At 34.1% G+C, this 24,645-nt stretch overlaps 2 protein-coding genes across 3 annotated transcripts in view; one reads left to right on the top strand and one right to left on the bottom strand.

Moving 5' to 3' along the window:
* Positions 1-1,476: 1,476 nt before the first annotated feature.
* Positions 1,477-6,225, top strand: LOC106670433 (ER degradation-enhancing alpha-mannosidase-like protein 2). The gene is made up of 9 exons (XM_014400767.2): positions 1,477-1,650; positions 1,724-1,834; positions 3,086-3,271; positions 3,330-3,573; positions 3,629-3,959; positions 4,030-4,286; positions 4,346-4,538; positions 5,191-5,319; positions 5,378-6,225. The coding sequence occupies exons 1-9, from the start codon at positions 1,544-1,546 to the stop codon at positions 6,076-6,078; spliced, it is 2,259 nt and encodes a 752-aa protein (XP_014256253.1). The 5' UTR covers positions 1,477-1,543; the 3' UTR covers positions 6,079-6,225.
* An 8,170-nt stretch (positions 6,226-14,395) lies between these two features.
* The window catches only part of LOC106670415 (titin homolog), a 25,898-nt gene continuing 15,648 nt past the window's right edge, over positions 14,396-24,645 (bottom strand). For both annotated transcript variants that reach the window (XM_014400719.2, XM_014400718.2), the window contains 4 exons: positions 23,252-23,337; positions 23,095-23,189; positions 22,896-23,021; positions 14,396-18,430 (listed from right to left, as the gene is read on the bottom strand). In XM_014400719.2, the coding sequence (XP_014256205.1) occupies positions 14,781-18,430; positions 22,896-23,021; positions 23,095-23,189; positions 23,252-23,337 (3,957 nt within the window). In that variant the 3' untranslated portion in view covers positions 14,396-14,780. The remainder of the gene's footprint in view (positions 18,431-22,895; positions 23,022-23,094; positions 23,190-23,251; positions 23,338-24,645) is intronic.

Raw genomic sequence — 24,645 nt, 5'->3', positions numbered from 1 at the left:
CAGTTACGAGCTACAGGCAGAAAACAATGAAAAACCACGTTTTTTTTTACCTTATTCGTGAAATTGTTAGTAAACTGTTAGCCTGACGTAAAACAGCTCGAAACAACATCTGTAGAGGATTAATTTCTGCGTCGAATGAGATTAAAATCAGCCTGATCGGCCGAAAATTTCATTTTTGGCGATTTGTCGAAGTTAGGAGGTGAAGGGATACACAAAATTCACCATTTCTGACATTTTTATCGAAAATTCACCACTTGAACACCCTATCAAAAAATTCTACGTTACAAACCTCGTTTGTTGGTGATCGAATTCTCCGTCACATTAGACCAACCCCAGTCCGATTCATGAAATATTCGAATTTTGGCTAATTTACTGCTTTTCACCCAAATCGAATGTTACTGTTTTCTGATGGGTAAGCCGTTCAGATTTTTCGTACAATATTTCATTCAGTAGGGGGTACCCATCAGAAAACAGTTCAAGTTGTGAATTTTCGATAAAAATGTCAGAAATGGTGAATTTTGTGTACCCCTTCACCTCCTAATTTCGAAAAATCGCCAAAAATGAAATTTTCGGCCGATCAGGCTGGTTTTAATCTCATTCGAGGCAGAACTTAATTCTCTACAGATGTTGTTTCGAGCTGTTTTACGGTCAGGCTAACGGTTTACTAACAATTTCACGAATAAGGTCAAAAAGGTGGTTTTTCATGGTTTTTTGCCTGTAGCTCGTAACTGAAGGGTTTGCGGACGCACGTTCATAGGACCTTTTTTACTCAGCGTTCAATTTCCTATAAGATCTGGAAGTGTGGCTGAATCGATTGGGGCCACTCTGTATATATTGTATTGCATATTTTTTTATAAAAATGTGGTTTTTTCTAGTTATTACCGTTATAGATATGTTCTTGAAATAAATTACTATTAGTAGGATTATTAGCTACAAATTACACGCCAATCGTCACTCTTTTAAGTTACAATGAATTGTATATTGTACCGATTGTAAATTGTTTATACTTTTTTTTTATGAGGGTATTTCAATTACCAGGGTATATGTGTTTTTGAAAAAAGCCTCGGGGTGCCGTACATCTGTAAGTATGTCGGGTTCGATGTTGGGCCGCTGGATTCGAACCCGGGACCTTTAGCTTTCATTAACGAGCTTTCGCCATGTCAGTGCCTAAATAATTGCAGCCACCTACGCCCCAATACATATATTTTTAATATATTATTTAAAATTTCGAATAAATTATAATTACTAAAAATGACGACATGATTATTACCTGTAATATATATGCCAACTACTAAGCATGGTGCATGTACATTGTAATGTGTATGGTATATTGTTTATAAATGTACATATACATTTTCATTATTTTATTTATTATCACATAATATACGTAAAATAAATTATAATTAGTAAAATTACTATAGGATTATCACCTACAAAATAGTCAGCGCCACGCATTAGGAAGGTTGTAAGACTGCTTCTTCTTATCACTTATCATTTACAGTGTCAACAAGCCATGTAAACAATTTATTTGACCACCTCGAAAATGTACTGCTGCAGATTTGTCTTTGTCTTGTCTCTGATAAATAGTTTCGCTATAACTAACACAGATGCAATACGGAAATATACGAGGCAGGACCTGCTCAAGCTGAGGTAAAAAGAAAATTGTTTGATTCTTTTAGTTTTGGGCTAGACTAATTTTTCCATTTTTTTTTTTTTACCCCAGGGAAGAGGTGAGGGATATGTTCAACCATGCTTACTCCGGCTACTTAAAGTATGCGTTCCCTTACGATGAGCTGAGGCCGTTGACATGTGACGGTGTTGACACTTGGGGAAGGTATTTGATTTTGATATTGTAACAGTTGAAACATATCTCTAAAATTAATCTCAATGCTTAAAGATTCAACTTTTTATTTTATTGTACCCCAACATAATAATATCAGTTAGATAACTTTTTTTTTTAATTGTACACATATTTTCTCGTAATTATAACTGAATGGTATGATATGCAGAAAAAATTAGTGTAATGATAATTACAATTCAACTTACAATTCACAACATCCTTACCTTTGATGTATTATTGGAATGTAGTCATTAATAATCAACTAGGCCTAGGTCTACCTACCTCTCACCAGGTTGGATGCTAGACTTGTTTCATCATTTTGCCATCTTCAGTGGGTTTTTGTTTTATTTTACATAGTAACCCTTCGCTGTAGAATGTAAAAGGCTGAAACACTTTTCATAGAGCACAGTAGAGGATATATAAACACTTCAGGATGACAAGAAATTTTAATTTGGTCATTACTAATCATGTTGTTCGCCTACTACATGAAGTTGGATGCTAGACATGCTTCAGCATTTTACCATCTCCATGTCTTATTTTACATAGTAATCCTTCGCTGTAGAAGGCAAAATGCTGAAACACTTTTTGCAGATTACAACAGAGGATAAAACCACTTCAGGATGACAATAATTTTAATTTTGTCATTGCTGATCATGTTGGTCTGCCTACCTCACCAGGTTGGATGCTAGGCTTGTTTCGTCATTTTGCCATCTTCAGTGGGTGTTTTTCTTATTTTACATAGTAACAACCCATTGCTGAAAAAGGTGAAATGATGAAACACATTTTACAGAGCCAAATAGAGAAGTTCAACACTTCAGGATGACAAGAAATTTTAATTTGGTCAGATTTGTTTCAGCATTTTGCCATCCTCAGTGTGTCTGTTAGTCAGTCATGTCTCTTTTATAAGGTCATGAGGGTTGTGGTGCATGTGTACTTTTAAATAGTAGCATTTAAATGACTCTGTACTGACCATTAGAAGGGTGAAAGTGTTACATTTTTGTAGTGCTATTCTTCTACCAGACACACAGAGGATGGCGAAATACTGAAACATGTCTGACAGACCAACCAGACGAGGATAGGCATAACAAGATGATCAATAAGGATCAAATGATCAATTATTTTCATGATTGACTATGGCACACTAACAGTGAAAGAAATATTTTTAAACATTTTTAAATCAGAATTTTTATTCTGTTTTACTAATATATTTCTTTCCTATAATTTGTCTAAATTGAGTATTTTCAGTTACTCTTTGACTTTGATTGATGCCTTGGATACCCTGGTAGTAATGGGCAATTATTCAGAGTTCAGGAGGGTCGTCGATATTGTGATTTCAAAAGCAAATTTTGATGCCAATATTAATGTATCTGTTTTTGAAACTAACATCCGCATTGTTGGCGGATTGCTAAGTGCGCATCTTTTCTCCCAAAGGTATTAATTTATCCGCTTTTCTTTTCTTCTTTTTTTTAATGTTTTTTTCCAATTCCAGGGCAGGTGTGAAAGTTGAACCGGGTTGGCCTTGCAATGGGCCTCTTTTAAGGCTAGCTGAAGACGTTGCCAGGAGGCTGTTGCCAGCTTTCAATACCAAAACAGGAATGCCGTATGGAACTGTGAACTTACGTCATGGTGTACCAACAGGAGAAACATCCGTGACTTGTACTGCAGGGGTCGGGACATTCATTGTTGAATTTGGAACCATTTCACGATTAACGGGAGATCCTGTTTATGAAGAGGTATGTCTTTTTAAAAAAATTTTAATGCAAAACATACACGTCAACTGTTTTCTAGGTTGCTTTAAATGCGTTGAAAGTCCTTTATGAACATAGATCTTCAATCGGCCTATATGGAAATCATATCGATGTTAATAGTGGAAAGTGGATAGCAAGGGATTCTGGAATTGGCGCAGGTGTTGATTCGTACTTTGAGTACTTAGTAAAAGGATCAATTTTGCTTCAAAGACCAGAACTGATGGCTATGTTCAACGAAGCAAGGAAGCCGATAGACAAATATCTCAAAAAGAACAATTGGTACGTCTGGGCTTCAATGAGCAAAGGCCAGGTGACTTTACCTGTTTTCCAGTCCCTTGAAGCTTACTGGCCAGGTGTTTTAACTCTAATAGGTAAAAACCTTAACTACTAGAACTTTCCTATACCCAATAAAACAAATTTTATTTTTTCTCATTTTCTTAGGCGATGTAGAAAGTGCCCTTCGCTCTATGCATAATTACAATAGCGTTTGGAAGCAATACGGGTTCACCCCTGAGTTCTACAATATCGCGCAAGGGCAAGCTGGGACCAACAGGGAAAGCTACCCGCTGAGGCCTGAGCTCGCTGAATCTGCCATGTATTTGTACAGAGCGACAGGAGATCCTTTCATGCTTGACATAGGATTAAATATACTTAGAAGTATTCAGCATAGCGCAAAAACTGAGTGCGGATATGCAACTGTAATTTTTTAATTTTACAGCATATTTTGCACATTGATTAAATTTTACATTATTTTTAGATCAAAGACACGAGGGATCACACCCAAGAAAACAGAATGGAGTCATTTTTTCTAGCGGAGACCACAAAATATTTGTATTTATTGTTCGATCCAGACAATTTCATACATAACAAAGGTCAGCATGGTATCGTCCATGTTCTCCCTTCAGGCAAGCAGTGTGTCTTAGACTCCGGCGGATACATTTTTAATACCGGTAAGCTACAAATGCACTAGGTTTGTAAGTTTTAAACATGGAATAATGCTCTGTACCTATATAACATTTCTTTCTGCTACCTTGGACTGTACATAGACAGGTTAATGTGGGATCCACAAGCTAGTCTGAAAAGGTAGGAATTTACTTGACGTGACAAACCATGATTTTCAACGGGTGCTTCACAACAAAAGACTTATTAACATTTGGACGTACGACATTGAAATGGGCTCAACCAAATATCCCGGCCATCATCACATCCAGAATTCCAAATCCAAATCCCCTGAAAAATAGTAGACGCAGAAAATTCTACAAATCCCCTGTGCACCGTAATCCCCCTGCTCTAGTCCAAATCAAGGAGGTTAACACATCGTGGATGTACTTCAGGGGAGCTAAAGTGTTCAAACAGCCAGATGGCCGAACTACAGACAGGATTAATACATTAGAAAAGCAATTTCAAAATTTTGCTGACCGAGTATAAAAATTGAAATTAAAGCCAGCATTGACACCTATTAGTGAATTTTTCACTTCTTAGTGCCAGATGTTTACTTTATTTATTTACTTTTTTAATTTAACCTACAATTTACTAATATTATATTGGCATAAATACTTTTGCAAAAAAAAAAAAAGCAAAATGAATTTATTTGATTTTTAGAAGCTCATCCAGTAGATCCTGGCGCATTAAGTTGTTGCTATGACTGGAGTCAGATAAGTATTTCAAACGACAGGTTCACTTTTAAAGGTGAAAGTCTCAAGAATAAGCAAAAGGATAAGAAATCAAAAGGTAATACAAATGTTTTTTGTGCATATAATTTTTTTAAATTGTTTTTTTGTTTTTAAAGAGAAAGTTGCAGAAAAACCAATTGAATCTAATATAATTCAAGGCACAGCGGAAGTCTGGCCAATTGAAGACTTAAGCCTCGAAGAAACGCCAAATGTTTTAAACCAACCTCAAAAACTTGACAAGCCGGAGAAAGGAGATTTGAATGGAAAGCAAACAGAGGGGTCCTTAGATACAAAAGATAATCTCAACAAGTTACTAAGCATGATTAAAACGAACCACGACAAGATCCTCGCAGCTTTGCAGAAGCTTTCCACGTCAAAAGAGGAAAACAAAGACTTTGAAGACGTTTCTGATCAGGACGAGAAAAACGTTGACAATATAAAAGATGCCATTTTGAATAAAGAACACCAACCTGTATTTCACCAAGACAGCGATGGTATGACGACGGAAAATACATCGCAAAACCCACTTGTAGCGCCAGAATGGGCTAATGGAAACTTGTCGGAAGCCAGGGAATCGGGTGAACAAGAGCACGTAGATAAAAAGTCCGACCTGATGACTCTTCCCGAATACGTCAAACAACTTGTCGCTTCGCCTTCGCACAAGCCGAAATTCGATCCACAGCAGCTCCTTGAGATAATAAGGGCTAACAAGAGGAAAATGGACAGTTGGGAGTCACAGTATGACCTCTTAAGCTGCAAAGCACAACCGTTTCTAATAAGACTCACAATCGCTGGGGAATTCCTCGACGAAAAGTAATTCACCCTTGAGAAATTATACTCTTTAAGAAACGTTTCGATACTGGATCAATTGGAATCACATTTGCACATAATGAAACAGACTATTTGACAAGTTTTAAACTGACTGATATTTTAAGGCTGTAATTTAATTTTTTTTTCTTTATTGTATTTTATTTCAATTTTAAGACCAAATACAAATCAAATTCTTAGATCCATCAGTTTCAAAAAACGTGAAGTACATTTTGAACCTGCCTCAAGTAACTTTATTAATTGTATTGTAATGTAAATAAAAATGTACATATTTTATTATTTATGTATATAAGTACTGAATTGTGCAAATATAAATACAATTTTGTTAAGTAGTTTCTTTTTTGCTAACTTCTTTTACTGTTTCTGCAGCTAAGTTAGGATCCACCCAATTAGGACGGTAACCAACTTTCTTTACTTTATCCTATTGCTATCCTCTCTCATACCTCAGTAATTCAGGGTGTCGTCAATTGCGAACAAAATAACACATATACGCAAAAACAGAAACATGATAGTCTAACACTACCACAGACACTATATTCATCAGGGTAATTAGGGAAAAAGTCACTCCATTCGTGCTAATAAATACTTTCACACTATCTCAGAGATCCTAATATTCCTTGACGTAATTAGGGATAAGCACCTCCATTCATGCTAATAAGTACATTTTCTCCACAACAGAGTACTCGATATTCCTCGAGGTAAGTAGGAATAAAACCCTCTTCTCTTCGATGACCTAATTGACTTCCTAAGTAGATCAGGTATACTGACAATAGCATATGTCGATGACCTAATCGCTGTCGTAGAGGCTCGCGCAAAAGCCGATTAGGAGAATATTGGTAACAAAACAGCATGGTCAAAAATTGGTGCACAAGAGTGAAGCTATTGAAAAAACAGCTCTCAATTTATTAAAAGGCAAGCTAAACATGAGAAGCCCACTAGTAGTGCGGACAGAAGGAATAACCATCAATGCCCTCGCACAGTAAAGTACCTTGGCATAATAATAGGGGAACACTTGAACTTCAGGGAAAACACCAAATCGATGAAAACCAGATCCATTGCCAAAAGAATCTGCGGTGCAACCTGGGGCTGTACCTTACAAGCATAGAATAATCATGTACAAGGCAATCTGTGCTTCCCTCTTGACATATGCTAGCCCTGCATGGGCAAGAAATTTGAGCTCAGCAAAAGCGATATCACAGCCCAACTTAATTCATTGCTAATTTGCACTAAAGCCTACAGAACGGTATCTACAGAAGCACTACAAGTAATCGCGGGGCAGCTTCCCATAGACATTGCGATAGAAAAACAATGTGCATTATGGGACATAAACAACAATAAGACACCCAACATACCAATCAGCACACCTAAGGAGGCACATTAATGGCCATAAACGAGTGGCGAACTCGCTGGAATGCAAGCTGCAAAGGACGACACCTACAAATGCTTCCCAGACATCAGAGGCACTGGAAAGCTATATTTCTTTGCCAAAAAAGATAGCCCAGAATGCTCATGACAAGGTGAAGTAGAGGATGTCGACCATGTTACCCTAAGGTGTAAGTTATATCAGGAGAAAGAGCCAAATGGTTAACTAGAGTGAAATTTGTTGGCATTCAGCCATCTTTGAAAGAAATTAAAAATAAATATAAAGTAATTAATTAAGGTTTTTAGTTGCAAGTTTTAGTTTACAAGCGGGATTCGAACCCACGATCTTCGGCTTGATACGCCGCTGCTCTACCACTTGAGCTATTGTGACCTCGATCCACTCGAACCCAACTTCCCATCTCAACCGCACTTTTTGAATCTTCCCTCCTTTTTGTGAATTTATTTTAGTGAATTTAATGATTTAAAATGACGTATACTTCACTAAAGCTCTCCGTGGCCATTTCATTTGTCGCCAAGAATCCAATCCGATTACACGACATTTGAAAAATGGCAAAGAGGAGGGAAAACTCAAAAGGTGGGGTTGAGATAGGAAGTTGATGTCTGAGTGGATCGAGGTCACGATAGCTCAAGTGATAGAGCAGAGGCGTATCTAGCCGAAGATCATGGGTTCGAATCCCGCTCGTGCCATTCACTTTTTTATCTCAACTAAAAAACTTAATTAATTGTAATGTATTAATTGGTCAAGCGGACCACGAAATTAGTGAATTTAGTAAATATAAAGGTATCGACAGAATTTTTTAACAGCATGCTGGAGGAAAAAGGCTGGCCTAAATCCAAACGTGATACGAACTAGTTACCAATCATCAATAATCTATACATGTATGGATGCTACTATAATGGGAAAAAAAATGTAATTAAACCCGCTCCAGACCCCCGATCGAGATACCTACACGTTGGTCCATCCCAAGCGCAATGTACTTGCGGCCAAAATCTCGGATGAGCTGGGAATGACTGTCAAGCAGAGCACAAAAATTATATTGCTGAGAAATAATCTCTGATAGAGCCTTCAAGGCCAAGGAGCAGAGAGAGAGAGAGAGAGAGAGAGAGAGAGAGAGAGAGAGAGAAAAGAGAAAGACCTGAATAATACCCTCCATTTATATTAATGAATGCAATTACACTATCCCACATTAACCGAAATTCGTTGAAATAGTTTGACTTAATATTTTAGATTCATTAGAGTCTGTGGTCCGATTGACCGAATCACGTTTTTCAATTAATTAATCTTTATGTAAGTTATTTTGAAAAATGGCAAAAAGGAGGGAAAATTCAAAAAGGTGGGGTTGAGATGGGAAGTTAGTGTCCAAGTGGATTGAAGTCACGATAACTCAAGTGGTAGAGCAGCGGCGTATCTAGCCGAAGATTGTGGGTTTGAATCCTGCTTGTGACACAACTTGTGCTTTTTTATCTCAATCAAAATACCTTACATAAAGATTAATTAATATTTTAGCTTGAGTTTAAGAGCTAGTCCACATTTATTTCTTTTTATTGTTTTTTACGTATGAAATATTTTAAATTTTAGTTTGACAAAAGAGTAGGGTAGGGTTAAAAAAAAAGGATAAACATGATACCAAATAATGTATAATTTTTACATTAAGAAAACAAAAACCATTACAATTGAGTACTATTAAAACATAGTATTTTATTAAAGAAAATATAGATCACTTGTTGATACAATAAAATAATTATATAATAAATTGAATAAAACAATGTTATCACAAGATAAAAAATAAATCACGGTAAAAATGTTTAACTTACAAATTCCCTAATTTAACAATTAATAATTTATCCTTTCAAAAACCAACACATTTTGAGCTATTTGATTGATAGCGGTCAAGGGAATGTTTGACTGGTTTACTCATTTGTTGGGTTATTTAACATTAACATATGTTTTGATGGTATTCGTCTATAAAAATATGTCCACTAAATTTTCCAGGATTGAATAATACACATATATTACAAGTATCACAAAATATGTTTCAGTCACTTTTGACCAGAATATTGAACTATTTGATAAATATATATAACACTTTCCGACTTCCATGTTTATTGAATTATTGTATTTAAAGAAGCCTGTTATAATAAAACAAACATGCCTTGTAAAAACTATTTATTCATAAAAATATATGAAATCTGTTAAGTTCAAAATGTAACAGAAATTTGGTTCGCCAATTTAAAATGAATTAACAATGACTTGTAGAGTATTCAAATTGGCACAACTTTGACAATCCAACTAATGGTGCTTAATACAATTAATACAATGTAAATAAAATGTTAAAACTGGAAAGAGCCGCTTTTTTCATTTCTATTAACTGTGTAAAAAATTAACAAAATATCCACAGGAAGAAAAAAACTCAATTATTAAAAATATAATTTACAAGTAGATTTCGCTCAAAAGTAAAAAGATAATTTCCAACTATATTTCACTCAAAATTTAAGTAACTTTCATTAATTATAAATTATTCTAAAAAAGCGAAAGTAAATGTTTGATGGATCTTCCAACAGTTTTTGCAATCACAGGTACTTTTAAGTAAATAACAGAAAATACAAAACAAAAGACCGAATCTTTTTATAGTAAATGAGACCAAAAAAAAAAATTAAACATAAAATGTTTGAACACTTCAACAATTGGTGGTCTTTTCAATTAAAAATATACATGCCCTTCAACAAACTCAATGCAAATTAAAAACTATTATCATCTATGTAATAACACACTATCTCATTACAAATTAAAAGACTGCAGTATTCATTTGTTTAGTCAGACTGAATCCGTTGGAAATACGAGGAGATTTTCAATTGTGCATGATGGCGTCGGTGAACAGCGGCTCGCCGAACTAAAGCTGCTCGAGCTGAGCTCCTCCTCAATGCTCACTTGAGACTGTGCTCCACCTGAAAACGTTCCTTTAAATAATCAGAAACAAATCTCTATATTTTCTGATGAAAAAAGTGTAACTTTATTTTCTTGTTAATTTTTCTTCTGAATTATACAACCATTCATGTCTAAAAAAAAACATTAAGACACATATGAACACATTTTGTCTTTTTGAGTTTAAATCTTTATACAACCAAGAATGTTTAAAATGAAATAAATTATGGTGTCACCTTATTTTTCGAAGGATTTCTTCATTAATCACGTATGGAAGAAAAATCCTAAACCGTTCACCGAACACAACAAATTCACTTTACTGTTTTATGGCTTAAAATGGGAAATGTATTGCGTCCAACTTCTCATTCCCCGATAGTCCCCCTAATAAACCATCAAGAATCATTAGTCTTCTTATCTGTTTTCTTTATGATTTGTTCTATATAATAACATTTATTCTTGGCCCATCCAAAAATTCTGTAAGTATAGGATTTTATTTAAAATGGCATTAACATAAATGGCTCAAGAATAAATCAATTCACAACATAAATAAAAATGAAATAAAATCAATTTCCAAAAAACCATTAATCGATTGTTTTAAAGAAATTGCAGACATGCAATACCCAAACACACAATTTATTTTAGCCTAAAGAGGTTTGGTTTGGTGATATTCTCTGATACAATTACTAGATAGAATTAAAAAAACATATAAAATAGCTCTGAAGTAATAAAATAATTATTAATACGAAAAAATTGAAAATAAATATTTTACATCTGACATTTCGTAATTATTTAAAAAAAAGCAAAATAAACTTAAACCCATACTGAAAAAAATGAACCCTAAAGGCATATGTAAGTGGAAGGAAAAATTACCAGTTGGACGACAAAGAAAATCAATGTTTAATGTTTTTAACAAAGAAGACTGTGGTACAATAGATTAAACAATAGACAAGAAGCAGTAAACCAATAATACTTTATCTATAATTTGATCCTTCCCGATTACCTACCTTGATCTGCCCATCACCGTTGGATTGGTCGGTCAGACACCTTTAGGCATTTTTTCATCTTCGGTGTGTTTGTAAGTCAGTCACGTCTCTTTAAAAAGGTCGTGAGTAATGGGGTCTGTGTCAGTGTTATTTTAAACATTTAAAGGTAATAAATTATCAGTGTGAAAATTATTGTACTGCCATTCGTCTGCCACAGATGGTGAAATGCCGATATACGTCTGACAGAATCCAATGAGGATAGGCAGTATCAGTATTAAGATGGTCGGGAAGGATCGAATCACTCCGAAGCCATCAGGAGGAAATCACACAAAATATTTGATCAAAATTATTGATTTGAATTAATAATTAAATCACATAAAACATATTTCTCATTCAACTGTAAATTTTTATTATTCCTCAATTCAATGAGAACATGTAGTTTTATCATTTCTTAAATAAGTTTTCATGAATGGGGCCATTATTTTTTAATATTAAGTAATTCCAGTTTTACTAAACGTCAGTTCAAATTACTAGGGCAACAAGAAGAATATCGGTTTAATAATATTGTGATATGAAAATAGAAGCAAGGCCATAGAAGACAAAAAAAAAAGAAGATTTTTTCACGGTCGTGGCCGGCTCAAGGATAGCATAGCAAGGAGAATGGCAAGGGCCCAGCTGAGTGCTCAACAGGAGAAGAGCTGGTGAGATGTGAGAAATGGTTCCGATAGGACAGAGAGAAAAAGCAAGTATGTGAAAAGAAAAATTGTCTTCCAGACGCGGCCTCTAGAGGATCTCGAGTGGGTCCAAGAGAACAAGAAGGAAGTTGGAGAAATCACCGAGGGCTTTAAGAGGTTCCCGAAGAAATTGTACAAGACCATTGAGCGCAATGGAGAGGGTTTGTGTCTATTTTATTTTGTGTTTCTAAATTTGATGTAAGCATTTTTATTTTTTTATGGTCTATCTACTTCTTAGGAATACTCCCTGGAATAATAGTATGGCACCTGATCTGTATATTTATTAGTACAGCATACTTGAGAGCTAATATCACCCATTGGGTGTCAAGGGCAAAGGGTCAAACTACTTTAAAATACCTATTACATATTGTTACTAATTAAAATTCAAAAGGCTTTGCTGGGATTCAAACCCAAAACCACTGACATGGCAAATGCCACTCGGCCACTGCGATCCCCCATATCAAACAGACTATCTAATATAATTTAATTAGGTTAAATAAATGGAGATGACTGTGAAGAAAACTTTTTAACAAGTATACAGTAGCAACAATAATTGAACAGAGGATGTGACAAAGGTGAGAAGCCTTTTCAAACCAACTATCTTCAAATAAAAACCTACCAAAAAAAAAAATCATTAACATTATATTGGTTTGAAGTTCTAATTGGAACATAAAACCCTGAATTTAGTTTAACTTTAGATACCACAATTCTTGTCCATTGTTTTATAGCAGTAAAAGATACTAGTTTGTTTTTGTGTCCATAACTAAATTTAGCAAGTCTAAAAGTATTAATTATACCGATAATTAAATTTGCATTGGGATTGATTGAATTGTTGATTTACATAGTTGTTTTTGTTTGTTTTTTAATCCTAAAATAATAATTATTATGTAAGATAAATGATTCAAAATGTAAATCAGAAATAACTTTCAATAGTTTGGCCTAGAGTTGGATTAGTAGGAATTTGTGGAAACAGGATCAAAGCTAAGGAGAAATATAAAATAAAGTACAACACATATATAGTTATACAATAACAATAATCCATTTCTGTTTTATTTTGGAGAACACATTCTATACTGAACTGCAAACAGAAGATAAATTAGAACAAAGGTGGAATATCTAATTACAATGGTCATGCTTACAGAGAAATTAGCATGCAACAAAAATACATAAAAAGAAGGATTTATGAACGTAAATTTCAGAAAAAGGTAGACCCTTACTTTTTATTGGCTTTTTGTATTTTTTTCTAAATTGTAAATAAATAATGAATTTTGTTCCCGAATATAGCCCAAAGGTACAACGATTCAATGTTAACTGGTCAACATTCACTAACACATTACAATTCACACCTAATATCTAATGGCAGTTTTAAAATTTTAAAGAGTTTGTTTTTTTTATTTTCCAAAAAAAGGTAGAAGTGCTTAAAATAATAAATTTTAAAATGGACAAAATAAATAAAATCAGGCATTGAATGCTAAAACATTTGATGATAAAACAATTGTATATATAATTATTATATATATATGATTTTGTAGGAATACTATATCACTCCATTACATCACATTTTCAAAAAAAAATTGATGGCCAAATTAACTAAAAGAGAGCCAAAAATGTCATATTTTCACTTAAATTGAGTATAGGCACATAATTTGTTGAAGTTTTTTCTTACCATAAATTCATTTATACAAATTTACAATAAATATACATACACTCAAAACTTCACACTTCATCCAATAAATTTACCAATGTTCTATTCACAAGAGTCAGCAAAAAGTCCAATACATTTGAAATACAATTCGTTTATACCATATTCAAATTTATTGACTTGCTATATATTTCATTAATTAATTTTATATTAGGTACATGTTTAAAAAGTAGCACTTAATAAAGTCCTTTTCAATTTAATTTTTAAATTTGACTTTGTAACCTGTAAGACTAACGGTATTATACTGTTTAGAGTAAAATTGAAAATTTTCTTTTTAATTAAAATTTTGAGCATAATTGTTTGGAAAATATTCCATCGTCCATTTTGATTAAATTGATAATTATGCAAATAATGCTTGTTTTACTTGAAAGCACAATCCCGAATTATTTTCTATTTACAAATTAAATTTATACTGAGCCCAAAATAAGTTATAAATTAGTTTCTATTGGTAAAATAAATATCGGGTTGTCCGGAAAATAATGCAGGATTTTAAGTTTTCATTAAAAAAAATCTATATAAAATATTCTGTTTACGTTTACAGGATTACTCANGAGAAATGTATTGAGAGTATGGGAAATTATTTTGATTAAAGAACATTGCTTTAAAGTAACTAGTTTCTTTTTTTTTGTTTAATACCAAAATCCTGCATTATTTTCCTGACAACCCAATAACATGAACTACAACAAATAGCACATAAAATATCATGACTTACTTAGTCTACAAATTAAAACCATAGTTTAAAAAATATAGCTCATCTTTGAATACAAACTAAACAGTGCATGAATGAATTTTCAAGAATAATTTGTGAAGAGAAAGAAATATCGTTAAAACAAAGAAAACCTACGTAATAACAGTTAAACCACACACCATGCTTAAGGATTTTTTTTTCTTATTTTTTACCACTGAACGTAAATGTTTTTTAATTTTTTTTATATTTTTGAAAATTTTAAAGAAACTGACATTACATCATCTCCTTTTTTTCTTTTGTTTGCGCACCTTTTTAGTATTCTGGGAGTTGGCGGTACCTTCTAATTCACCTGAATCAGTTTTATCAGTGGTACTAGGAGAAGACTCGGCTTTTAGACTATCTTGTGCTATATCTTCATTTTTGCTCGATTCGGAAGTAGTACCATCAGAAGGCACAGGTGGTTCTACTACCGGGAATTCCTCATCATTACATGATTCATAAACCGAATCTCTATCCTCGGCACTGTTGGAGGGTTTAAGCGGTTCTTTTGTCTTTTTAACGATGCTACTCCACAATTTAACTTCTTGAAAATTTCCATTGGAATCACTAACTTTTTTCTTGAGATCAGGAAATGATTCTACAGAGCTATCAGACTTTTTCTCAGAGCACGTCTCATAATCTGATTTTTCAATATCCAGAGTTCCTTCAGACTTACTTTTAGCCTTTAATTTTACTTGTTCCCTTTCTACATCAACCACCAGATGCTCAGGGGTATGTTCATCTGGTTTCTTTCCGCGTTTACGCTTCGGCTGTTTTGATGAACTAGTTTTACTTTCTGTCACTTTACCCAATGCTTCATCACTTGAATCTGTATCTGGTTTGTGATCACTTTTTACCGGAGAAGGAGATTTATTACTTGCCTCTGACTCAACAGTTCTTAACTTTCGGGCCCGCTCCCTTTTGGATTTTTTCTGTTCTGAATTTTCTGGATCACAGTGGAGATGAAATTCTTGACCCGTAGGAGTTTCTGTAATGAATGTTTCTTTCTCATCCTCTGCGTTTGCTATCTCGGCTTTGTCAACTTCAGACATTCCCAGCTTTTCAGATTGCTCCTTCTTTGATTGTTTTAATTCAACGTTTTTAGAAGCAGTGTGCGGCTGTGCTTCCTGATCAGGTGTATCTGTAGCCAGTTTTTCGATTGTGTGGTCAGAACTGGACTTTTTCAAATCCAACACTGAATCTTCAGATTTCAACATTCGGTAATGTTCTTTTTTTGAATTTTGAAAGCCTTCACTTCCTGGATCATTGTGAATTTCTTGGACAGAGGAAACATCAAGTGTACCTGTTTTCTTTTCACGTTCGATTACATCCAACGCAACTTCTGTGGATTTCAATTTTTGGAGTCGATCCTTCTTGGATTTTCTAACTTCTACAACACACTTGGGATCATGGCACGGTTGTATTTCCTGACCAGTTGAAATAATTTCTTTCTCATTGTCAGAGAAAGACGAACTTTCCTTTTCATCCACTGATTTCTTCTTTTGGGATTGGTCATGTTTGTGTTGCCGTTCAACACTTTCTGAGTCAGAATGATGGCTTTCGAGTTGAGCAGAAGAATGCATTAGGGCAGTTTCCTCTTCATAGCCTGGCTCCAGCTCAACAAATTCAGACAATTTCACCTTTTGGGATTGTTTCGTTTTTGGCATTTTGATTTCAACATTTTCAGGCTCGACATTGGCCTGATGAGAATCATCAGTTTTCTGGGAGCACTCATCAAATGGAGCCAGTTTCACATTTTCAGAATGTTTTGGTTTTCTTGAAACATTCCCATGAGCTACTTGACTACAAGAATCACTTGCAATTATTTCTTCTTCGCTACCAGAGCGACTTTTATTTTCCACAGTCGAGTCAACAACTGAAGATTTCTCCTTTTGTAACAATTTCCTTTTTTGTTTTTTTGATTGACTGCTCTCCACTACACACGGCTCACAAATTTCTTGACCAGAGGAGATATCTATTTTCGGAGTTTTTTCTTCAGAAGCTGAGGCTGATGCAACCAATTCGGACCATTTCACATTTTGTGAATGCTCCTGTTTGGTTTTCTTCACCGGGATTTTTTCCGTACCATGAAGTAGGTAGATACCCTGATCAGAAGCGGCAACTTCTTTTTTTGACCTCGACTTTTTAGATTGTTCCATTCTTGAAATCCTTGACTCAACATTTTCAGCATCAGGATAAAGAATTTCCTGGTCTTGGTTTTTCATACTTAGCATTCCTTCCTTGGACCTCAACTTTTGGGATTTCTCTTTCTGTGGGTTTTCCAATTCAAAACTCTTTGAATCACCAAGAAATTTACTTTCTTGACCTGAAAACCCTGTTCTGACAATCTCTTCTGGGTATTTAGATGTAGTTTTGCTCTTCTCATCTGCAAATGATTTCCCTTTCCATGTTTTTTTCTGTTTCTTAGATTCAACACTTTCAGCACTACAGTAAAGATTTATTCCTCGAGAAGACATATCAGTTTTTAATGATTTGGAAGGGAAACTTTGGAGCTGAACCTTTTCTGACTTTTTCCGTACTACACTTTCAGAATCACTGTGAGGATGGATTTTCTGGCTTACGGAGGTTTCACCATCATCACCAGATCCTGAAGCAATAGGTATAGCCTGATTGAGAGTATCATCCACGATCATCCTTAACTTATCTCTTCTTTGCTCCACTGGGATTTCTGAAGAGCTTGTACACGCCACAATTTCCTTTATTTTGCTACTTCTTACATCTGATGGATCTGGAACAGCTTCTTCCGATTCAATTTCCTCACTGTCTGAATCAACTTCTTCACTAACCTCAGAGTCGTTTTCATTATCAGACAAAACGTCTACTGAAGCTAAAACATTTTCTTCTTGAATTAGTTCTTCTGTTTTAATAATTTTGTTTTTAACCTGTGAATCCTGATTTACACTGTCAACTTCTATGGTTTGTTCATCTGTTGTGCGTTCCCTGTCCTCTGGCTTTGAGTCTTGGTTAAACGGAGTGGACTTTGGAGGTGAACTTGTGCGCAAAACAAGCATCTCACTTTTCGTATCTGTTTCACTAATATCTATTGCAGTTGTAGGATCACTGGTAGATTCTGAATCTCCGTGATCATCATGAGTGTCGTACGTTAATATGTCAGTTGTATTTGAATCATTCTTTAATTCTAAACTGGCAATGTTTTTTTCTTCTTTATTACTCTGATCATTATCACTTACTTCATCTTGATTATAAATCGCTAGATTTTCATCAGATTCCTCTGGATTTTTGGTTTCATCATTTTTTCCATAATCAACATTTTTAGGGTCAGAATATTCATCTGTTACACATAATGGGGTATCCTTTGTAATTTGATGTTTTGAATTAAAATTATTATCTTTCACAGGCTTGCTAATCTCTTCATTTTCAGGGCTTAGTTTAGGACTTCTAATTTTTCTTTTAGATTTTCCTTTCCCCTTACCTTCACTTTTTTGGGTTTTCACTTGCAAAGGGGAATCTCCTTCTGTGTCATCCTGTTTTGTCAGGTCTGTTACCATTTTATTACCTTCACTAAAGAGCGTGGACTGCTCAACACTTCCAGAACCCCTAGTAGTTTCAGACAACGAATCACTTTGATTTTTAGCATTATTCTGATTAATACAAACACGATCCACACTGATGTTAGAATGTTTGCTTACACGAAGCTCTTCTTTATCTACCTTTTGGTGTGTTCTTGAAGTTGAAGGTCCAGGCTGGACGGGATGTGCGGGCAATGCTGGTTGAGAGTGGTAGTGATGTTGGTGTTGCTGCTGGTGATGGAGTAGTTGCTCATTCGAAGGCAATGTAATGACAGTACCCAGGGGATTGACTTGTCGCTCCAAAATGGCTGCCTTCAACTGCACACCCCCCACAACACCTTTGATACAGAAAACAGAGAGTCACTACCAGCCTTATTAATTCAAGTCCCAGTCTACTTTAGTAAACGATGTCAAAGTAGAATGGCACTCGTAAAGGGAAAAAACTAATAATATTGTTACTTGTTAAAAATGCGACACACACCTATAGGTTTGATTAGGGCATCCAAGAAGTGAAAAAGAATATATTCTATATTAGGTAAATTTCAAAGCCATGCAGTGCATTTTTAAGCTATGGTAGGGGGATTCAGAGGAAGCAATGTAATTTTAAAACATAAAACGTACCAACATTATTTATTGGTGTGAAATCTTGTTCTTAAAAAAATAAAAGACAAGGAATTTCTTTGTTTTATATTATCTTTTTGAAGAGGAAATTATATTTAGGAAGGCTGTTCAAAAGAAAATAGAAAAGATAACAAATAAATTATATAGATGTGTGCCGCCACATAAGAAAAAGTAGAATATATACGTTATATACATAAAATAAAAATAATTCTTGTGCTGGCTAGTGAAGTGTGACTCTATATTTTCATTGCCCAGTTACATTTATTTAAACATAACTAAAACACCAAAATTTATATGTATGTACAAATTCTATATATTTATCTACTGAGAAGAATAACATATATTGAGGTTTTTTGGGAAAATTTAAAAAAATAATAACTTGAGGATTAAAGGAGAACATGCGCTACAGTAATAACCATCACCCACCTTTCCCTGTTACAAAACAAAACAAGCTTAGTCAAACTTCAAAATTCATTATGATAGCAATGCTAACACACATGCAAGATCCAACTTTATTTTAAAATAATATTAAAGTTTGTTTAAAAAAAAATTAAACAGAAATTTTTTGATATTTTATTTCAAAATATTTCCCCCTTGAAGATGGACTTTCTAATTACTGCAAAAGACTTGTATTGTTTCGTTTAATTGTTCTGTCATCTTAAGTCATATAGCCATTACTTCAATGTTCGTGTCTTAACACCAAGATTATTGTCTTAAGCAGACAGTGAAAATAGCTGGACCTAAATAAAAATCAATCCAACTGCACATCAAATTTTCAATTGATTTATCATTTTTATGCAAAATTTGGTTAAGATTAACCATGGTAATCCTTTACCTAATGGTTAAAAATTAGTGTCACAAACGGTACTCGAACCACTCGATCCGAACACAGCGGGGTCGAGTCCCACTTGTGTCACTAATTTTTCATCCCACTCACACTTTTCATAAAAATAATACATTTCAAAATAGAAGACCAACTAAAACATATATATGGATATCAAATTTGCGAAAATTCGAAAACAACAAAGCTTACTTAATTATTGGCGATGAAGACAATTATAAAATTTGAACAAGTTTCAAGAAATCATTAAGTATCTTTGAAGTATTTGGTGATGTGGAATTAGCCTTTTTTTTTGTCTTTCCTTGATTTGTTTACAAACAAATCATGTAAAAGCAAACAAAAATAAAAATGGACTCATTTATGTATTTATTTTACTTATGTACTATGTAGTGAAGAGAATTAGTGTTTATTTTTAAACTTTTAATCATAAAACAAGTTGCTCACCTTTTTCTGTCTACAACAGAGAAAGGTTGCTCGATGTGACCCATCTAGTTGAGGGGTGCAATTCCTTGGCTCCATTTAGGGAGCATGTAGGAATGCCACCCGATATGAAAATCATGCTTGAGCATGGCAGTGAGTATCTGGGTCTCTGTTCCGTATTTTGGAGTAAACAGGGTTGTTTTATTTTATATAATAATGATAGTGTTTTGTGTACCTAGAGTGTGTACATAGTGGATGCATTTATTAGCATAAATGTGTGGTGTGAGAGGGTCGATGGCAGAGTATCCAGGTTAGTATATGGGTAAAGTGTGATGGAGGAATATCAAGTACTCCACCACCCTAATTGAATGAATGGTCTAGAGAGAATGTATTTAATAATTAACGTGACTATGAATGGGTTTGGTACTGCATGGATTGGATGCTGAATTGACCTAGCTGTTGACAGCATCCTCCTCAAGCTCAACCCTGGTGGCTGGATGGATAAGACCAAGGTCTGCCCCCGGACTGCTAACACCCGGGGTCGGTGATTCTTGAGGCCTGTTGCCAAAGCTGAGATGGCCAGTGGACTGCAAGAAGCAGTAGGCTCTGCACAAGTTTGTATGTATGTACACAAGTCTTGAGTTTATATACATCTAAATCCAAATTACCTTTTTTGGTATTGTTTGTGATCTATAATAATCATTTTATGTTCTCAAGTTTTGGTATAATTAGAACAAAGCTTTTATTTGAGTGATTGTGTTTACCTAGATAGGTAACAGTTGAAAAATTAAAATTCCATAAAAATGTGGATCTAACAGACAATGGATTAAAGGTAAGTATTACTCTGTTCAATGGTAAAATAGCCCAGAAGGCATGGGAAAAAGTTCATCAAGGACCATTATAGAAACTAAAAGAACTACTAAATCTAGAACGAGTTAGCACTTGAATAAGAGTAGGATTGTGGTAGAAACAAGTCTTTGCAGATATTGCCAGGAGATGCCAGACCTCTGTTGATGCAAAGACGTTTGTAGTAGTCCGACCTTGAGGGATACACACGAACCCTTGAAAAAGCTTTGGCATCTGGTAAAAAGCCTTAAGCTTAATGAGGAGCTCTAGACCACAAAGCAGATTCACAATAGACTAATACAGGTCATGGTTTAGGTCATAAAGAGGCCGGTTCCTATACTTTTAACCTCTTACTCTTCTCTATAAAACACCCCCCCCCCCAACTGTAGACCTCAAGAAGAAACCTACCGACTTGCAGTAGAACCAAACCTCGAGTTATTTTCGATATTTAAATTACATACATTTTTATCACATGTCACATAAAAAAGGAAATACATACATAGAAAATTATCGATCAACTCTCTTCTTAAAAAATATAGCAAATCATGAACCAATTTGTAACATTTTTCAATAATTTTAAAAATATATTTGCAATTATTATCAAATATTTGATATTTATTAAATTGCTGTTTTCGGGCATGGCCAGTGAAATTTATGTTAGTGCAATCCTAGCTTTTGAGATTCTTGTGATACTTATGTAACAAATTTATAATTTAAAAAATTGTTATAATCAATATTTCTTTTTGCCTACATTTTAATATCCTTTTTTTCACTTGTTAATTTACCACAAGTATTTTATATTTACAACTATATTTGGAATCAATATAAAGGGTGTCACAATGAAGACGTCCAAACAACTTATGTTCATTTTCCAACAACTAATGTTTGTTTTTTAGTGACCGGTTGTTCAATAATTTGTTGAAGTTGTGAGGAGCGGTCAAGAATGAAGCAGTTTATAAATTTTTTTTTGTCAACGGTTCGACTTTTATTCTGGCCTTCTTTGGGGCATAAAGTGTGCATTTTTTTTAATATGACAACACACGAACAGCACCACACTTATGCCCTGAAGATGATCAGAATAAAGGTGAAACCATCGGCAAAAATATGAAGAGGTGTTTTTCTAAAATACTCCATTCTTGACCACTCCTCACAACTTCAACAAAAGGCTATGTTAATTTTTGTAAGTATTATTACCAATGTATTCAATGTTAGATGCACAAACCCTTTTTCACTCCCGTACACTCTGGTTGAATGTATGGTCTTGAAGAAAAAAGCAAATTCAGTTGTTACATCCAAGCTTTTGACTTATTTTGAGGTCATCATCAGGCCAAAACAATCTTAAATATGTACATACGTTTACGTGTACTCAACGTTTTTGACCATACCTCGATCCAGAGTGTTTGAGATTACCAATGTATGCAATTTTGATTAATTGTTTGAGACAAGGTTGAAGTAAAGCGTCTAATGTTTATAAGTTTGTGCTCAATGTACTGTAGGTGCTTGAATTTATGAAGTAGATAATGTTAATGAAATCGAATCATACTCATAGACAACTCAATGGACTTGAAAATCTCAAACTGAAGCGATTGATAGAACTAAAATTATCAAATATGAGATGAATCATGGAGCTGAATTTCAAAGATGAAGTAGACAAAACAATTCTTTAACAACAACAAATGTAAATTTCATGACCAGAAGGCTAAAGTGAATTTCTAACTAGTAGTTTGGTCATTTCCAATTGTCTTAGTTGAAAGGGTTTTGTCATAGATATAATTGTTGGTGTCCTAAGTTTTTCCTCTCACAATCCCTCAGTTGTTTATTGCATTAAACCTTTCTAACTAATGATGAGCCAAAGGAGATTTCTACTGTATGATATAAAATTTAATTATGTCAGAATGTCATTTAAAAAAAAAGAAAAAAAAAGGTTAAAAAAGCATTGCATGGGCATTGTGAAATTACATGGGTGAACATCTTCATTGGTCACCCATTATATTTTTACACTTTAACAAAATTACAAAAATAACATTTACACGGACACAAAACGAATTGTTGTTTAAATTAAATTTGTAACTGACCTGTATTATGGGTTGTCGGTTCCATCATTGCATCAGCTAGATCTTCCCGAAGCCTGGACTCACCGTGTCCCAATTCTTCGCTTCCACTTCCGTACCCTGTTAAATGAGGCGAGTCGATACTTCCTCCTACCAGAAGAAAAAAAAAAAATATGGTTTAATGCTTTTCAATAAACCTTAAGATATGGATTCAAGTAACCACCTGAGCCACCTTCTATTAGAAGATACGGTCTTAACGGCATGTTGACAGGCGTTGACCTAACGGGATTGAGGTTTTCGCTGTACACGTCTCCATCACTGAAATACCAATTAATTTTATAGCGAATGTATAAGCAATGTGATTTTAATTTATTAATTACCTTTGAAGAGGGTCTATTGATTTGAATGAAAACTGAGGACCCATCCAGAGCCTACGATGCGGACCGGTATGGGTAACAATCTCAACCTAAAAATTTAATAACAGATTATTATCTCAATAACACAAACTTACCAACTTAAAAATTCACTAAAAATTAACAGAACCAGGTTTTTTAACATTCCAGGTTGATTTTACCATTGAAGGGTTGATGTTTTTGGAACTTTGGAAGAAAGTTTATTATTTGATGTTTGGTATTGTTTAAAATATGTTTTTTTAAACAGTAATTTTTTGAAAATTTATCAAGATTCTCCTTTTTTAAAATTCTTCATTTTGGGTTGACCTAATAAACATACATCAGCATCTGATGAGATTAAGCTTATAGCTTCTTCTTATAGGAAATTTAATGCAGAATACAAAAATGTGGTTAAAAATTTGAACGGATGCTCTAGATCTTGGAAAAATGCCAATTTATGGCTTAAGGTCAGGATTTTTCGGAAAAAACATGTAAAAATTCGTAACTTCCGACTGGATTGAGATAGGATAGTTCGGTTGGTTGCATTTTATTATATTTAGAATGTACTATAATCCAATTTTTTTTTGTTTTTTGTTTTTGCTGGACCACCATATAAATGACCACATAAATCTGTAATTAGTTTAATACAATATAACACATGTAACACATAACTTGAAAGAATGGAATTTGAAAAGTTTTCTTTTTGTTTGAATGTATTTATTAGTGTGAATGTTTAACCCTCTGGCTATCACAACGAGGCTCTACCTAATTTTCTTTTTGTTACTACCTGAAATCTGTTTGGGGGAGGGGACTGGGGCTCTCCCTACCATCCTCTTTTTACTATTTGCTATTTTTCAATATTTTTCCACTGATCAACCCCTTTAGATCGGTCTTCAATGGTATCTCTGAAGCGCCACGTGAACGAACTTGTCACAGTAAGTACATTTTTATTTAATCCATTATATTTAGAGGTTTGATTGACCAAATAACTTTTTTCAATTATTTAATCTTTTTATGTAAGGTCTTGGTTGAAATGAAAAAGTTAGTTTCACGAGCGGGATTCAAATCCACAACCTTCAGCTAGCCTTAGCCAATTGTGACACTAATTTTTTTCATTGCAACCAAAACTTTACGTAAAAAGGTTAATCAATTGAAAGAAGTAATTTGGTCCATCAGATCTCTAAATACAATGGACTTTTGTTTAATGTTAATTTAATGTGTAATTAATGTTAATGCCTTTTTTAATTTCTCTTGTCCTTTTTCCTCACTTTTTACATTTTGTTTTACTTTATTAATTATGAAATAATTTTTTCAACTAAATAAATGTAAATTGATAAATCATTTTTCAGACATGTGTGAACGTTGGTTTACATTTGTCCCTG

The sequence above is a fragment of the Cimex lectularius genome, unplaced genomic scaffold, assembly GCF_000648675.2.
Source record: "Cimex lectularius strain Harlan isolate CLEC.00 unplaced genomic scaffold, Clec_2.1 scaffold103, whole genome shotgun sequence".
Lineage (NCBI taxonomy): Eukaryota > Metazoa > Arthropoda > Insecta > Hemiptera > Cimicidae > Cimex > Cimex lectularius.
This window is presented reverse-complemented; position numbering and strand designations above follow the sequence as displayed.

Excerpts from the sequence above, each read along its gene's own strand:
- LOC106670433 (XM_014400767.2), top strand. The coding sequence starts at position 1,544 with ATGTACTGCTGCAGATTTGTCTTTGTCTTGTCTCTGATAAATAGTTTC. Across the intron at positions 1,651-1,723 it reads CAGGACCTGCTCAAGCTGAG|GGAAGAGGTGAGGGATATGT; the intron begins GTAAAAAGAAAA and ends TTTTTACCCCAG. Across the intron at positions 3,960-4,029 it reads AGGTGTTTTAACTCTAATAG|GCGATGTAGAAAGTGCCCTT; the intron begins GTAAAAACCTTA and ends TCATTTTCTTAG.